At 35.7% G+C, this 18,498-nt stretch overlaps 1 protein-coding gene across 1 annotated transcript; it reads right to left on the reverse strand.

Annotated features, from left to right (window-relative positions):
* Positions 1–240: 240 nt before the first annotated feature.
* Positions 241–17,471, reverse strand: LOC125648119 (uncharacterized). The gene is made up of 5 exons (XM_048875041.2): positions 17,371–17,471; positions 9,974–11,102; positions 7,772–7,877; positions 2,848–3,033; positions 241–1,366 (listed from the first exon to the last, which is right to left on the reverse strand). The coding sequence occupies exons 1-5, from the start codon at positions 17,394–17,396 to the stop codon at positions 705–707; spliced, it is 2,109 nt and encodes a 702-aa protein (XP_048730998.2). The 5' UTR covers positions 17,397–17,471; the 3' UTR covers positions 241–704.
* Between the last annotated feature and the right edge of the window lie 1,027 nt (positions 17,472–18,498).

Raw genomic sequence — 18,498 nt, forward strand, 5'->3', positions numbered from 1 at the left:
TAGACAGCTCGACCATCTAGGCAAGTCAAAAAACTTGCTTTCGATGACGATGAAATTCTCGCCACGCTGTCACACGCTTCACGGTCATTGAGAATGGAAATGGGATTCAGTTATTTAACGTGCATTTAAGAGGATCCTACATGATACACATTGCATTCGAAATATTTATATAAAGCACGGACATAGAAATGAACTCTTAAATGAACATACTGCCCTAAGTGAAGATATATTAACTTCAAATCGTTTGGAATTGACTTTATTTATACTATTCTAAACTACATGTGAATTAACGCTTCCTAGCGGCAACAGCTACTTTCACGAGTCTTTACCAGACTCTCTGCTCGTCGAAGATTTGCAAAGACATCCAAGCGTCTGGTTGAAAGAAACTTTTCAGTGAATGTAAGTAGAGATTAACTATATTGTTTTGCTAATTTTGTCTTTTTTTTTTTTACCTTTGAAGCCTTGCTTCGCGGACGGGCCGATGTCCCCTCCGATCTTTTGTCGGTATCACAAAAATTAAGTGTTGTTTTAATATCCAAGGCATATTGTCTGTCCTAAACATTCATATACAGGAACATCTCAATTGCTGTTAGCTTAAAAATTGGCAGCTAATATAATACATTGTGTTTTCTAGCTGCCTTTAATATTTTCAGCTCGTATGAACATTGTAGCTTCCTGATAAAAATATTTACAGCTCAAAACATTTACAAATCATATGCATTTTCCTCTTCTTCCACAGTTGAGGGCCCTATTCTTTCCATTTCCGTTACTTCTTTGATCTGAAATAGAATAACAGAGCCGTCTTTGCAGCCTACAACAATTTGCCCTTGTCCATTCTCTAACACTGCCACAGGACCACTGCAATCGTCTAACGAGTATTCGGTGTGGCTAATCTGGCGAGGTTCAAAGTTTATCAGATGTAACTTTCGTCCGGTGGTATTGCCTAAAAACACTTCTTTTTTGTCTTTACTTTCGGTAACAAAACATTTCGATGGGGTGAAGGTTTTTTCTTTGGTGACTGCCCACCCCGGGTGTGTTTTACCAGCGTCTCCTTTGATTAATCGCTTCAACCCCATGTGTTTATCGGACACCAGTAGAAACATTTTATCTCGGACAACTTGTGCCGTTACGTACAATGGCTCCTTCAGCACACCTTCTTCATTGTATCTTTTCATAATTTTTCCCGAAAAATCGTCACATATTTGATATTCTGTGATTTCTTTGTGCTGAGGTTCACACAAGTAAACCCTTCCAGCAAAGGCACAAATTCCTTTAGGGCGAACACACTCCATTGTGAAACATTTCAGATGAGTGTATCGGTTGTTTGCTCTTCGTTCGAAAACTCTGACTGTGCTTTTATACTCTTCTGCAAAAACATGTTGATTTAAAGAACATTACCAGTGGACCTCTTTGGAATGAATTGTAGAGCTTAATCCCAAATCAGAATAGAACGTAACGGCAAGTGGCCATATAGAATGCTTTGACTCATACTATAACACTATTCAATAACGAATTTGAATCATATTCTAGTTCAACATACCTACATGTAACCAATATTGATTCAATCCAAAGACAAAGACATTAACATGCTCTGGTGTACAGGACAATTGTGAAGCCATTATTCTACACAATAACGTATAAGGGATTTATATGAGAATCGATTGCATGATGTGATTTTTCAATTTTTGAAATGAACGCAGATGTTCCCCAACTTTAGTATCCATGTTAGTTGACGTCTGAAATCGTCACATAACTATCACTGAATATCCGTTTCACAAGGCCAAGTGAGATGTACAGGAGTTGTTTATGAACATCAAACTTAAACAGTATATATTTAAAACAATGGAAATAATATATGTCATGTCGGATATCCTTATAAATACAAATGCACATGCAACCATACACACAACAAGTGTATTTATCACGTGGAAACCTTTGTCAAAAGATCACACAGCTTAAATATCTTCTAAGTGTGCCCACCCTTCCTCTGAGATACAAAATATATACCAAATATTCCCGGGATTTGAAAAGAAGTTTGCTTCTCAAATATTTGAATTTTGTACAACAGGACGAAGCATACACGTACAAAAAGTATTCACGACAGAACCTGACAATTGTTGCATATAGTAAACACAAGAACGATGGTGATCTAATAAATAGATCAAATCTTAGATGAAACATGGCATGATTGAAGTCCTATGAAGTGGGTTCCTATGGAATGCATGTTTTCTACTCATAGTGTGTCATAATGACTTTTGATCTTCAATTGATGAATGGCACAGTAAGAGGATCGAGTTATGGTATATGTGGTTAAAATGATAACATGCTACAGTGTATATATTCCGAATCAACATGCATTTATTTTTAGAATACTTCTATATATTTGCATTTCCAATTTTTTTTTTACGTTTAATGTCTCTACAATTTGTAATAATAGTCATTTCCTCATATAGCGCTATAGTTTTAAACAATACACGTATAAATACTGATTCATTAATTGTACAGATGAATGTAGTACGTCTGTTTTAACGACTGGAATTCCGAAAGAAATGAAAGTATAATCTTTTATGCAAGAAGTAAATTTCATTTTTGAAAATACATGAGAGTGTGATCTGCAACAGTTCAGATCGACATATTTTACATAAATCATAAAGTATGCAGACTTTATTCCATACCCTAATGTATTTTCAAAAATGAAAATGTCTTGAAAGTTGCCAAATCAACAACATTTTGAATATCCTAAAGTTTCTGTACTGAAAAAAAATGTACGAGGTTCATCATAATAGAATTTAATAGATATTTTAAACCCATCTTACACTTAGAACACGACGGATTTTCATATTATACCTCTTTTTCCAGGATCAGATACGAACAACAGTTGTTTGCCATCATTAGTTTTATATGCATCCAAATCAAAAGGACCATCCAGTTTCTCTGTGATGTTCCACATGCGCTCCCCCTGAGTTCCAAATCCAGAACACATTCCAGCACTTTGGCTGGCAACAATGATGACATCACCTGATATCGTCATTCCTACAATTTGTTCCAAAGGTATATTAAGAATACGTGTCAATACAATTGAGATTAGTTTACGTTATATACAAATAATCACACTTAATTGATCTAGTGATACGTCTATCCAGTGTGAGTACAAGTTGGGAAACATTCGTTAAACGACTCGTCTTAAGTCCTTCACCGGAAGTCATCAGCGGTACAAGTTAATAAAACATTTCTACTTCCTTTTACATCCCCCTAATAAAGCTTATTGCAATAGCCAGTAAATTTTGAAAACTCCAACAACATCCTTCATCATGTCCCCGATTAGATTCACCAGGAGGCGCCTATCACAGAGAGCAAGCATTCTAGGTAACGCATATTCTCTTCTAGGGGCAGAGGAAGAACACGTAATCATGCTAAGATTTCCCCATAAACAACATAAATTGCCACAACCACGCCGCTGCCATTCTTAATGTAGCAGCACCACAAATCCCAGGGATAGCTACTGTAGAGATCACAAGTCAAATGCAAGGTGACTCCAACTTTAATATCCCAGAAAATAGCCAATTGACCCTGGGGCCTGTAGAATATTTAGATCATTACCAACCACTTCAAACTTTCAGCACATTTAATCCAATAAACGTTCACGTTATTTGGACATTAAACAAATAATATGGGAGGTTAACTATATGAACTTGGACATACTATTCAAATCAACAAAAGACCTATCTAATGACAGGGGGAACTACATCTTAAGGATGAAAAAATATGCCTGGTCAAGCAAAAATTCAGCACATTTCTTAGTATTGAAAACTGGACATCAGCCGTCCTAATCTTCTCGAGCGAAATGCTGGAAAAATAAAGGACAAGATCACAAGGACTCCTTACGTTCGGTGCATGTGAGACATCCGTCTCGCTGCATCAAGGTCAGGTGGATGGTTTAAATATGTAAACTAATTTTGTTTGAGACAGCCCTTGAATCACATTCCACGGGGGCCATACATGTATCAACAGCAAACTATGGCAATTGTTCATCACTAATGTATATCCCAGAGTTACTTGCCCCACAATATCAAATTAGAAAAGATATCTCAATGCCCACCCAATTTTGAAATCATTTTAACCTTGGTAAAAATGTTAGTTTTTCCCAAATTGTAGGTTCAGTCACTCCTGCAAGTTGTACAATGGGACTCCCCCAGCAGTGAATTGCAAAAGGCAGCAGTTTAAACACCAATGCTACAATGCAACTTAACCAGTACACTTTCGGCAACACGCCAATCAAAGTAACCCGGCTTCATAATTTGTTAGAAACTTATAAAGAAAAAGAATTTTGATCAATGCTTTTAAACATAACTTTGAATTACAGTGTACAGGTCTTAGAATACCCCGACAAGCTAACAAGGTGTACACCAACACCCAGCTATTGTCTACCAATTAGTCCTAGTTCCCCCACAAGAAGCTCATTGGTTACATTGCTCACCTGAGTCACCTTGTCCCATATTTAAAGTTTTCCCATATTTATTCGCATATGAAAATTTGATTCAATATTGTGGCATCACCCTACCCCAGGGGACCATGGTTTAAACAAACTTACATCCGCACTATGTCACGAAGCTACCATGTAAATTAAAAATTTTCTAACCCAGTAGTTCTTGAGAAGAAGAATTTTAAAGATTTTCCCTACACCTTTGCATGTAAAACTTCGATCCCCTATTATGGCCTACCCTACCCCCTGGGCCATGATTTAAAAAAACTTGAATCTGCACCATAACAGGCAGCTGCCATGTAGATTTCAACATGTCAGAACCAGTGGTTCTTGAGAAGAAATATTTCAAAGATTTTCCATATATATTCGCATGTAAAGATTTGATAACCTATTGTGGCTCCAACGTGTCCTGATTTTAACAAACTTGAATTTGTATTACGTAAGAAGGATGCCATGTGAATTTGAAGTTGTCTGGCCCTGCGGTTCTTGAGAAAATATTTTCAGCGGGCAATCAAGTGGTTTTTTCCTCCTTCCCCTCATTTGAACCACATCTTGTGCAGGCTACCCGTCAATGAAAAAAGCTACTTCTAATATCTCAAGCACAGTTTTCCAGGTAACTTGAAAACCGTTTGGATTGTGGGATCATCAATCCTCTTTTGCGGATCTTAGGTTCAACTGACTTAAAACAGAAGGTTTGACAAGCAAAAAACTCATTGAAGAAATTCAGTGTACTTCGATATAAGAGAAATATTAAAATACCGCATTAGACATATTCAAACAAAAGTACGCACATGTATCATCTATCCTTCTGTGTTTAGTAAACCAGAAATGATAAAAGAAATAGATAGGTTACATGAGGAATATGTTTTGCTTCTAGCTGACAAAGCTTGTAACAACATTGTCTTTGTTTGTAAGGCTCATTATTACAAGCAAGGTGAGGACAACGAACAGTGATCAATCTCACAACTCCCACAAGCAATACAAAATAAATACAACTGTATTTTAAACGAATTTGGCATTAATTCGACTTTTGGTAATCGTACTTATACATACAATGTACTCCAGCTGCCCTTACAAAAGATGAAATTCTTCAAAACCATGCTTCAGTTTTAGACACATTTAATATCCCAGTCAATGTGTTGAATAAATATGAGTTACCGTACCTATTCTGGTTTCCTAAACTACATAAAACCCCTTACAAAGATACATCGCTGGATCCAATAAGTGCTCTACCAAACCCCTATATTTGCTCCTCATGAAAATATTAACAGCTGTGAAGGAGAAACTTCAAACATACTGTGCCACTACATATGCCAGAGGAGGTGTAAATCAAATGAGGATTCTAAAAAATTCTAAAGAACTTTTCCCAAATTAACATCATCAAAACGTATGACTTTTCATCACTTTACACGACCATTCCTCACGATCAATTTAAGACCAGACGTTTTGACATCATAGACAGTAGCTTCTTCAACAAAAATGTAAAACGAAACTATTCATATCTAGTGGTCAGTCATCCAAAATTTTTTTTCTTAAACACCACTATGATTCCACGTACAAGTACTCTGAAGTTGAAATAAAAAAGATGCTAGAGTTCCTCATTGACAATATCTTCGTGGTCTTTGGTGATCAGGTCTTCCAACAGTGTATTGGAATTATCATGGGCGCGAATAGTTATCCCTTGTTAGCTGACATGTTTTTATATTCTATGAAGCAGAATTTATTCAAAAACTTTTACATGAGAAGAAAAACCTCTTGCTGTGGCCTTCAATTCGACATTTAGATGTATCGACGACCTTTTATCTATTAACAATAATAAGTTTCATTCATATGTCGATTTGATATATTTCCTTGAACTCAAAATAGAAGACACCACAGAGTCGTACACTTCTGCTTCATACTTAGATATTTTATTGAAAGGATATATAAACGACAAACTAACAACTCAATTGGGTCAAATTCTATCTGACGTATTTCATACCGATTGTTATATTGTTCTTGGCACACTAATTTTTGCTACGGATAACCCCGTTCACCTGGTCAAGATATAAGGCTCACGGCGGGTGTGACCGATCGACAGGGGATTATTACTCCTCCTAGGCAACTGATCCAAACTCTGGTGTGTCCAGGGGTCCGAGTTTACCCAACTATCTATTCTGTATTGCTCATAGGAGTTATGAGATTGATCACTGTTCGTCATCTTCACCTTTCTATACAATGCATTACTACACAACACTAAGCTGGTCTGATCTTCCATATTACCATGTCTGTATTGGCATGGGACACCGCTTAAGTTTGGCAGAAAAATTTACAAGAAACTCAGGAAGATCGAAATAAATATCAAATCATTTGTCACAGAATTTGGGGTGTGTGTATTTGTCTGTCAACAATATAGCTGGACGAATCATCGACGTCTTCAGGTTCAATGGGATGAATCTCTCAGAAGCAGGGGGAACAACATAGAGGATTCCATCCTTGTTGACTAGTTCCACTACACAATTCCCTTAAACTCTTCAAATAAATCCGTATGGGGATAACCTAAATATGGAGGTTTTTGTATTGGGTGATGGCGGAACATTATATCAATTTTTGCGGGTTTCGTGTATTTTCGGGGCATTTTGGGACAGTTTTGGTCATTGTTTTCCCCATCTGTCAAGCAAGAAGGAGGGCATGTGTTGTTAATAAGGGAAAATATAACCCCTCAAGTAGTGTAAAATTGCAGTTCCATGAGTGCAAGACAGACTTGGGTCCCCCTCCACCTCTTTTAAAAAGCGAGGAGGCTCACCTTGGAGCACTCAGTGCTAGCAAGTACTATCAACCAGGGAGAAAGACATTTGAAACAGTGTAACATTTACATCCCGAGCCATCCCCTGCTCACATGTTGCAAAACATTGAGGCTACACTGTGCTCAACATATATAAGGCATCCGTCTTGCCCGTTATGCACCCCGTGTCTTGGTTTTTCGGTGATCCCCCGAGACCCGTGAATTTTGTAAGCAATGCGGTCAATTATCCCCAATGTCATGTTACATTTTCATACTGTTTTGCTTGTAATAGCTAATTCCATGATTTTGATAAATAGGTAAATCATGCTGGTGTTTTGGTTTTTTCCCCTGCTAGGTAATAGTTCATAAACAACATATCCTGGTAGAGTTTTGAGTGTATTTTCCATAGTGTTGGCTACTAGTTGACTAAGCCACATCAAAGGTTTGTTATCGCTTGGTGGATATATCGATTGTTCAACCATTAACATTCTCAACAGTGTTATGAAGATTTCTTTAAAATTTACCTGTTAGTCTTGTTTCTGTATCGAATTGACAACATTTTTCAGTTATTTCTTTCATTTTCGTGTTGTACGGGTTCCTTAGCTGCACCTGAATGTCCCCGTAGTTCTCCTTCAACAAAATGTAAACAGTTAAGCATAAATAGCACCTCAGTGCATTTCACACTATAAAACGTCATAATTGAACTACCTCACAATCAAGACGCGGGGAAATTGTCATAATATATTGATGGTGCTACCATTGAACGAGCGCAGCTAAATACTGCACATGCATCTCAAACAATCATCATACACCTGTTTATCTGATATTATATACTTCTAATACCACCGGTCGCAGTAGCTCAGTGGTCGGGCGTTCGCGTCGTGCCCAGAAAGTCATGAGTTTGAGCCCCGTTCGTGCCATAGCCCCGTCAAACCTAAGACGTTAAAATAGGTAGTGATTGCTCATTTGCTATACGCTCGACATTTAGAAGTGAGAGTCACGGATCTTTCGGAAATTATCATAAATACGGAGGTTCCATGTCGTGAAGTGCGTTGTGCACGTTAAAGGACCCTCACTTTAACGGCAATGAGCGTTAAGCATAGGTCTACTTTCGTAGTACTTCACCTACAGTTGGTGATAACTTCTCAATACGAGGGGAAACTATCCAAGGAATAAAACAAAGAAATAATTATCTTGCAGCACGACTTCAGACATTTGATCTGCCTATCCATTTAAAGGAGGAAGTATTACGCAGTCAACGCAGTGACCGGAAACAGTGCTCTGTGATGTCGTATTTAGCTTAGAACTCTCAAACGAAGTAATTATCACCAAACACAATACAAACGAAAGTATGAGAAAACCTGTCTGGTTATTGAAAATGTTTGTGGTACATTTCTAAGAAATTATTTATTTTATCTAAAAGATAGAGTACCGTGATCACGGTAATGGCGGCGACATTTTCCAAGATCATTTTGGGTCATCCTCGTCATTTTTAAGCGTACATATATCTTACATTTTCATTCATAGAAACTGAACAACACGTTGATTTATTCAGTCGTGTTACCGTTTTCTATGAAAAGGTGAAGATGACGAGCATTGATCAAGTCCTGTAAGGGATACAAAATTAAAAGTCCTGTATTAGGGATACAAAATTAAAAGTCCTGTAAGGGATACAAAATTAAAAGTCCTGTATTAGGGATACAAAATTAAAAGTCCTGTAAGGGATACAAAATTAAAAGTTGAACAAACACGTATATATAATGATTTCTAAAAACTGTTACAGTAATGATTATACAATTCATTTTGAACAAGTTGATTGTTTAAATTACAAATTGCCCGATAACTTTTTGACTATCAAATTCGGATCTCGAACTTTTGAAGCAACTAATGAACCAACAATTCGAACGTCCTTGTGTGGCTTTCTACGAATTAAAACGTAGATATCCGAGAATACTGATTGTTGAATAAAATGGCGGTCCTTTCGACTCACAGAATTTTTAGTGGTAGTGTGTAGAGATCATGCATTTTCTTTTGTCTAATTTGTTTTCATTCATACGCGTGACCTTTTGAGCTCGCTGCGCTCACTAATAGTCTAACATCATTCACTAGAGCTGCCCTTTATATCAACAGATTTGCTGATCAAAAATCGATATTCATTTACTGGTATTCTTTATTTGATACTGCATATTTCTCTTGGTTTTAATCTTTGATCTGCGGTAAGGGACGAGATCAAGATATTGATGTCAGATAGAAATCTAAATTCAGGAAATTGGGGGGGGGGGGGGGGGGGTATTGGTTTGTTGATCATAATTAATCCTTATTTGTAAAAATAAAAGCCTAAAGTTTTATGACGTATTTGATATTTTCGGTAAATGTCATGCTATGAATTGTTTGTGACTTCCCCCAGTACTTCTCATCTGTACTTGATGAAACTTTCTCTGTGTAATTAATATTAACATTTAATTATATTGTGCACTTTAGCACAGGGACTTGATATATATCTAGTCACGTGATCGATATAATTATATCACTAAAAGGGGGATCCCATTGCAGGTAACATACTAAGTATTCTTCGATTCATGTTACTAAACAAAATTTTGATATTGGTAAATATTTTGGCAACATAATACATTTTAGCATTATACAATTTTACAAAGTATTCGTGTGACCTTCACGAAGCTGCCAATCTACGGCAAATCTCATTCTTTAATTAATACTTTCCATACCTCATTGCTGTAGATATTTTCTGCTGAAACTTCAAATTCTCTTGGATTTATAGCTCTTCTTCTATCCACGAATCTTTGATTTTGATAAACTAATTCATTTTGATACCGGAAATGTGTTTCCGTTCCCGGTGTAGACTGGATGGTATCGGTGAGACTGACATTCCCAGACGATCCCGAATCCGACAATGAGGATCGAGTGCTGGATGAAGAAGAGGAGTCCGACCTAGGTTCGATGTTTTCTGACGATTTCTGTATTGATTTTTGTTGTTTCAATATAAATAGCAATGCTGACAGTTTATCTATGTTCCCACCGTGTGACAGGAGTAAATCTATTTCATAGAGAAGGTAGTAAGTTTGAACATGAACGTCTTCAATAGAGTTTTTGATGACATTGTATCTCAGTACTAATCTTGTATCCGAAATCTTATTTTCTTTGACCTCAAATTGGAAGTGGATCCCATTTCGCTTTAAACATCCCTGTTGCGTTTCTACAGTAGAAAGAGTTTCTGAGAAATTCCTCTGAATAAGTCTGAGTTTGTCCTCAGCATCTTTTGCTGCTTTTGAGATATCACTTAAATTGTGTTCACATGGACAGCACTTTGTACATGCCGTCAAATGGCAGTCAGAACACCATTTTACAATTTCCTGATCTTCGTGAAAGTCGCATCTCGTACTCCTAGTTAGTATATCAATTTCGTGACGATCACTCTCAGGGTAATATACGTCATGTTTCCGACTTTCGGGTACTTTATCATGCAGTGATTTACATTTTTGACAAAGTCGATATTTGCACATTGCGCAGTATATATGCGCTAAAACTTTTTTTATGTGGTCCTCATCAAAGGTGCAATAAGGATTTCTTTTCAGCTTTGATTGGATTTTCCTACACATAGCAATGGATGCTAGTTTTTCGAAAAGACGGTTACGTGGAAATTCGTGTGCTCTTACATTAAACGGTTCCTTGCACATGATGCATTTTCCAACGGGTCTCTGTTTTTTCATGCATTGTTTATTAATTGTATGACCACACGGGAGGTACACTGGATTATTAAATGGTCTGTCACAGCACAAACACTTCATTTCCTTCTCGATATTTTGAAATGTGTCGGAACATATTGAAGGTTCTTCTCTAAAAGATAAAGAAATAGGAATGAAATAACTTTAGGATTACGCAAAGTACAATCTAATTAAAATTAGATGTTAGATCCGCTCGCGTACTCGCATACATATGCGAGTACGCGAGCGGATCTAACATCTAATTTTAATACGGGACTTTCGAGATACGGATCCACTTTGACTTTTATCGCGCGTTGAACGTAATTGTAGGGCATGTCACTTCCGGATTACAATAACAACTAAGTAAACAAACATGGAATATTTCAATTGCTATCAATTTCCTGGATTTAAATGCTATCTTTGAAAGAAAGGAATCACTACAATCATTTTATAGGAAAATGCAATTGATTATATTATGCGAGTCGGCGCGGGAAATAAATCTAGGAAATATCTTGAAGATATCGGGAAAACTTCACGCCTTGCATCCAATGGTACGCGTCTAAAGGCGCCTTTTCCCTTCCATCTAATTTACATCCAGGTACTCAGCACCAATAATGACTTGGATCGTCATCGTGGGACTGCGCATAACTCTTTACGGACCGTCTGTTAGCGAAACACCATATGTATCGATGTCAACTTTGCCCTACAATTGGTTATTATCAAGTGACCGTGGTGTATAAACGTCAAATATAATCGGTCGTTCCGGCATATCCCGAAAGTTCCGTATTAGATTGCGCAAAGTATTGATTCTCGTGTATTTGTTATAGGCTTCACATGGGTTCACCACAGCCACTTTGCGCATGGATCATGATCACCCCCCCCCCCCCACTCACCCCCACATACACACCTTATCGCCTTATTTTTTCTGATCTGTGATAGACTTACTTTTTTCCTATTTATGTTTTGTAAATATGCATTAAAGGACACATCTCATGTTTTTAAACTTTTTAATTTTTTCAGCAAAATTAATTCATTTCATGCCTAAAACTACTTTACATGTGTTTTAAATGAAACAGTTTGCGTAGTTTTCGAATTTGAAAGCGATGAAATTCAAATCTTGCGATATGCATATTTTCTTCGATATTTTACGCGCCATTATCTGTGACGTCATATGCGACCTCGAGCGAGAAGATTTGAAAACAGTTGATAGCCATTTCATAAACAGATTAGATTTAATTGACAAACAAACAATTATCACATTAACAGCTTGTAAATAACACTGCATTAGGGTGTTTTGTGCCGTTTAAGGGTGTACTTGCTGTCAGTAGAGAGGATTTGGACTGTGTTTTTTTCAATTTTCGAAGGAAGGTATGAGGGACAAGCCGTGAATATTTTTTGTCGGCACAACGACTTTGCCATAAAAACTCCCAGTAGAATTTGTACCCTGTACTTTTCCAAACAAGCACTTGGACAAAGACGTAGATAGACTGCAAGAAAATTGTTCTATCGAAGCTATGCACTGTTACATATAGGCCTACGGCATATGCTTTCCGGTCTGCTCTCGAATTCAATACACACTCGCACCAACTGACCTTCACCTTGTAACAACATAGGCAGAACTTTGTTAGCAGTGTCTACCAACTGGTAGTTTTAAAAAGGAAATTTAAAGATAAAAGATAATTGAACTTTCAATTATAAATAAAAAAAATATAATATTTCCCGACTTTTGAATTGAATTATAATTAATGCTTTCATTTTTTTTTTTAAAGAAAAGCGTACGTGTTTACAACAACAGCACGCCGCGCTCCCACTTCGTAAGTAACAACGTGTTGATAACAAAAAATAATTATTAGGCCTAATAAAATTGCTTTAATAAAATAATTTAAAAGTATTGTGATTTTCACAATAAGTTTGATCATTATTATATTTTTTTCCCCGAAATGCACCCGTGACAGTAGGCCTAGTTGTCAATGATACATAATCGTATCATAATTTAGGCCTATCTAACTTCTCCAAAAATAAATTTAATAATTATTGCACTGTTTATTTTAGAAAAGCAAAAACGCTAATTACAGTTGTTTACAGAAATGGCATTACCAAATTGTGTTTAGACAGTGATCCCATGTATACATGTAAATATTATTTACTCGCAAATTTATGCAGATTTCATACTCGCTTTTCTCGCACTGGTGGCTAAAAGATATAAGACTCGGGAAATTTGTCAACATCGAAATAAATGTTATCCATGGTAAATAAATTAGGTCCCTAAAACCCGAGTTTTTAAAAATATCTAACACTACTTTTACAACAAGTTGATCGACGAAGGTCGCATATGACGTCACTGTACCACGTGACTACCTATCTAATTAACTAGGCTTTTTGAAATCGGGGCTTAGATTTAAGTCCGTATTGTGGCTAATTATCGCAATACTTCAGCGAACGAACTATTACAATTAATTTCTATAAGCATAAGGAAGACAAAATACATATAATTCTGTATACTTTGAAAACACGAGATGTGTCCTTTAAGGAAGTTAGCTCCTGAGCTTTTGAGCACAACTTCGTAGGATGATGCAACTAAGTAGTATTTACTGGTTCCATACTGATCCCATTAGTGCAAACATATTACACACCTATCACTGAACCCTATCCAGTTGTAAAAAAAAATTTGTGTCAATACAAATTTTGAAAGGGTTTTGCAGGGACTATATTTTGTAACGGAAGGATTGATTAATGAAAAAGTTCTATATCTGTGATTTTACAATAAATCTTCTGTTTTTATACTTCATTATCATAATTTATGATACAAGTTGTTGAGACTTGGAACAAGTTCAAATGTTGTAATTTATTAATTTGGTTGATATATTTTCCCAAACAGAATACCAATTCTTAAAAAGGTTAAAATTTATTTACTCAAAAATTTGTATCAAAATTCAGTATTTTCGCCAATAATTTAAAAATGTGGTCTCGAACCCCCACTTTTTTAGTTTCATTTTAAATTTTAAGACAAGACCTTGAACAGGATATGGAATGTTAGAAATTGACATTACTCCTTAAACTCTAAAATGATATCATCAATTTTTTCGTATATCAAGCAGAAAGGTCATTATTTATTTCCATTACCAATATTAAACTTTTTTTTTTCTTTGTAGTGTTAGAAGAAATGATTATGTAACTATTTTATGTAATGATTGATTTCTGTTGCTGATACATGTAATGCGTTGACACCGACAGGCATATCAAGTTTAATTGAATGAATTTTAAGTGCAAAAATGTCATGTTTAGAACGCTGTAGCTCAATAACAAGCATTTCGACCTCAGTTTTTTTCTTTTTAATTCCCTGATTTTCCCTCAATATAGAAATAAAAATTACACTTCTTACAAAATTGACGTTACTCCAAATCTCAGGTGCAATATCTTTAAAGGTCATTTTAAAATGCTATTTTTTCGTCTTTGTCACGTATTGAATTGAATTTAGTAAAAATCATGTTCTCAGTGATATTCTTATGATTTAATAATTAATTATCCCACATTGCACTCAATAATTTCAATATGTAAATGTTATGTTAGTTCAGGTTTAGTGCAAGTTTGCATTTTTATTTTATTTAGTTAGTTTTCATTTCTATGTGAATATTCTGTCGTCCTGAAGAAGTGACAGGTCGTCTCGAAATTCTGATAATTACATGTTGTTCGTGTCGTTGGTCATTTTTAGTTCCAACTAACTAGTTAGCTAGATAAATAATAGCACTGTTAGTTATTTTAATCTCCAATTTTCGACGCAACCCGCGTCTTTATCAAAAGACATATTACTTAAAACATCTTTGTTATGTATCCTTTTGTTATTACAGGCTTTTATATAGACGAGAGTTCACTTGTTTTCAAAAAGTTACCTGTAGATGTGCAATAAGTTGACAATTGCTGTTCATTATTTTTGATAGAGGACATGCACTGGCCAATATAAAATATAATGGACGGAAATTGTCAAATCATTGAACGGTGCCAGATAGATCTGACAACGTACAAAAGCCTGCAGGGAGACCGAAAACGAGAAAGACATGCATTTGTGAAATAGAAAATTAAATTCCCTTAATCGACAGATATCGAAAAATCACAGAGATACCTAAACGAATTTTTCCCTTTGTTTATTTTTCTGATACAACTTAAAGATTCACAATTCCAATGGACATTATCATACATGTATAACCTTTTTTAAAAGGCTTCTTCCCAAAACTTTTTTTTTTTTTTTTTGGTAAACAATCTGTATATATCATAATACAATGTTCAATATATGCTTATCAAGGATCATGTAGACAAGGGTGTTTTTTTTTTTTATATGTGAGAGAGACACACAGGGAGAGAAAGAGAGAGAGAGAGAGAGAGAGAGAGAGAGAGAGAGAGAGAGAGAGAGAGAGAGAGAGAGAAAGAGAGAGAGAGAGTTAAGGAAAGATCAGGTTCCATCTGTTCCACTGGGTATCAAATTTTTCGCTACCACCATTTTTGTAAAATAGGAATTTTTGTGTTTCATAAAAGAGTTTTAAGTAGGATATTGCAAAACGAATGTTCAATGATTTTTCAGTACATCTTGCTGTATAAATATAGTATTTCAACCAAAGGATAAGAGTATTTTGCATACAAAACTTTTTACCAGGAGTACCTAAATTAAATATTTTTTGGTAAAAACTATATGAAAGTTTGTTTTATCTTCTATGCAAAGTTGAAACTCATCTAGGAATTCTTGAACACAATCACATTCCCACAGTATATGTTCTATTGTCTCTTCCTCTCTGTGACAAAACGTACACATTTTACAATTTACTTTTTTAATTTTGATTAGAAACGAATTTGTTGCTAAAATTCTGTTATTTATTCTGTATTGAAACCATTGGAGTTTGCAGTTTTTAGTTATTTTAAAAGGTAGTACATGTATATTGAAAATTTTCCATTCTCTGTTATCAATATCCAAAAGATGACTCCATCTTATTGTACCTGCAGGTACAAAACTTATTTTTGAAAGACATATTTCCTTGCTGTATTTGAATTGGCTCATTCCAAAACTTATCAACGCGTTTCCTTGTTTTCTTTATCAAATTTATTCTTCAATAATCTTTTGACTGGCGTTAATTATTTCCTTATCCGTTATACTGGTATACGCAAACACAATACTTTTCAGATGAAAATATGGCGCGCAAACACAATACTTTTCAGATGAAAATATGGCGCCATATCTCTCTCTCTCTCTTTCTCTCTCTCTCTCTCTCTCTCTCTCTCTCTCTCTCTCTCTCTCTCTCGTGAATATCAGTATTGTTAGTGACTATTTACAGCAACAAAACATGCTACAATGACCTGTGATGTCACCAGATGTATGTGCTATAGAACATGTTTTGGATGAAATGAAACGACGTTTACGCCAAGAGCCCCCCCCCCCCCCCCCCCCCCCCCCCCCCCCCCTGCTACGTTGGACGCTTTGCATCGTTCTTTATTGCTCATATGGCGGAACAATATCCAGGCATTTCTGCATAAGCTGATTCATTCAAGGTGTGAAGTTCTAATACATCGGTGTAAATGGCGCTATTAAACTTGTGAAACTTTTTTGCACCCCTCTCATTTTCAGTGGCTGTTCATTATTACATGTACTGCATAGCTGTTTCGTCACCATCGTAACTGATAAGAATGCAGACGCTGGTATATTTCTTATGCATATATATCTCTTGATAAAAACGCACCGGTAAGTGAGAAAGTTTCCCAGTTTACTTTCGGAAGGTCGGTGGTCTCTTTCCAGATACATTGAACTGGGTTCTCTCTTCCACCATTAAAAACTGGGCGCCACTAGATAACTGAAAAATTGTTGAGTGTGGCGGAAAACAGCAAAACAAACAACAAATCTATCTATCTATCTAACTTTACTAGTCTATTGAAAAGGAAAAAAAGGAGAAGGTGCCTTGTCATTCGTCATACTAGATAATCACCTCTCACTTGACCTCATTCTATCAGAGGTCTTTGTTGTGTCTGTATACGACAGCGTAGTAACTTTATGGTTGTATTTCATGATTTCCCTCTGATTATCATGAAGAGACTCTTCTTCGTAGGATGTAGAAAACCTGATAGGATTGTTAAAATACATTTTTGGGAAGTAGTGTGATAGACATTTGTATAGGTACACTCCGATTCAGCTGACAATTAACCGGGTAATATACGTATTTATAATGGTTCATGTTTTCACATAAGAACTATCTGAATTCAAAGAAATCCATCCAATTCAATAACAAACTTCAGTGAAATAGTTGGGCTTTAACACACGCCATAATGATAAGGTATCTATACATCGTATTTATATCTTGATGCAATTACTAACTACATATCAAATAAAATCTTCTATTTACTTTATGAAAACCAAAACTTACCTGTGAAAAGACCCTCCCTCTGCCATTATTTAAAAAGACGATGGCTACAGGTTATTCCACAAGGAAGTTAAATATACGTACAGATATCTACCTAGTGTTTTATCACGTGATGATACATTGCTCTACATGTGTATACATACGTTTTCGTATTAAATGACTTCCCTGTTATTTGTTGATGTTTACAATTCAAATAAAAGATACTTAAAGGTCACAACAAATGAGTATCTTCATCTACTATTACATTTTTAGAATATCTTTCTTTATAAATCAAGTTAGAATCTTCATACGTGTTTTGTCAAATTATATTGATTGATTGATTGTATCTTGCTTAACGTCTCTCTCGAGAATTTTTCACTCATATAGAGACGTCACCAAGACCGGTGAAGGGCTTCAAATTTAAGATCGGTAAAGTTGGCTACTAGTAACCAGCTACTAGTAACTGGCTACTTAAAAAGAGAAAAGTTGGCTACTATTAGCCAGCTACTTAAACCAGGAAAAGTTAGCTCCTAGTAGCCAGTTACTAGTAGCCAGCTACTAAAAGTAAGAAAAGTTAGCTACTCGTAGCCAGCTACTACAAAATATAAAAGTTATAATTACTGATAGCTCGCTACCAGATAAAGGTTAATGAGTTTGAAAATTATTATCTATCAGATTTATTTCTAAAGAGGACGAGGAGTTGTATGAAATTTCATGCTCAATTATCCCCAATTACATAACGTTGCAATGCAAAATACGAATACACTTTTTCAACTGAGTGTTTACTTTAAAGTGATACGGATTGAATTCAGACCTTCAATCATTTGATATACCATCCTTTTTGAAATATCTGCTACTTTTACAATTTGATTCGAGTTACCCTGAAATTTCAACATAAGTGTGAATACCGTAAGAAACTTTATGTTTGTATTAGATATCTGACGAATTTACGACTATACATATGGCAAGAAGTGATACATGCTGTTTTGGTACGCCACGAATTTTCAGATATCGCTCTTTAGGAAATCAGTTACTTATACATTTTGATTACCGGTAAAATGAAATTTCAAGATCCGTGTGAATACCATAAGGAACTCCGTATTTATATCATATATTTAACTAACTTACAACGATACGTATGGCGAGTAGTGA

The sequence above is a fragment of the Ostrea edulis genome, chromosome 6 (genome assembly GCF_947568905.1).
Source record: "Ostrea edulis chromosome 6, xbOstEdul1.1, whole genome shotgun sequence".
NCBI classification, from domain to species: Eukaryota; Metazoa; Mollusca; class Bivalvia; order Ostreida; family Ostreidae; genus Ostrea; species Ostrea edulis.

Excerpts from the sequence above, each read along its gene's own strand:
- LOC125648119 (XM_048875041.2), bottom strand. The coding sequence starts at position 17,396 with ATGGCAGAGGGAGGGTCTTTTCACAG. Across the intron at positions 11,103-17,370 it reads GAGGGAGGGTCTTTTCACAG|AGAAGAACCTTCAATATGTT; the intron begins GTAAGTTTTGGT and ends TTTATCTTTTAG. Across the intron at positions 3,034-7,771 it reads TACAGAAACAAGACTAACAG|GAATGACGATATCAGGTGAT; the intron begins GTAAATTTTAAA and ends AACAAATTGTAG.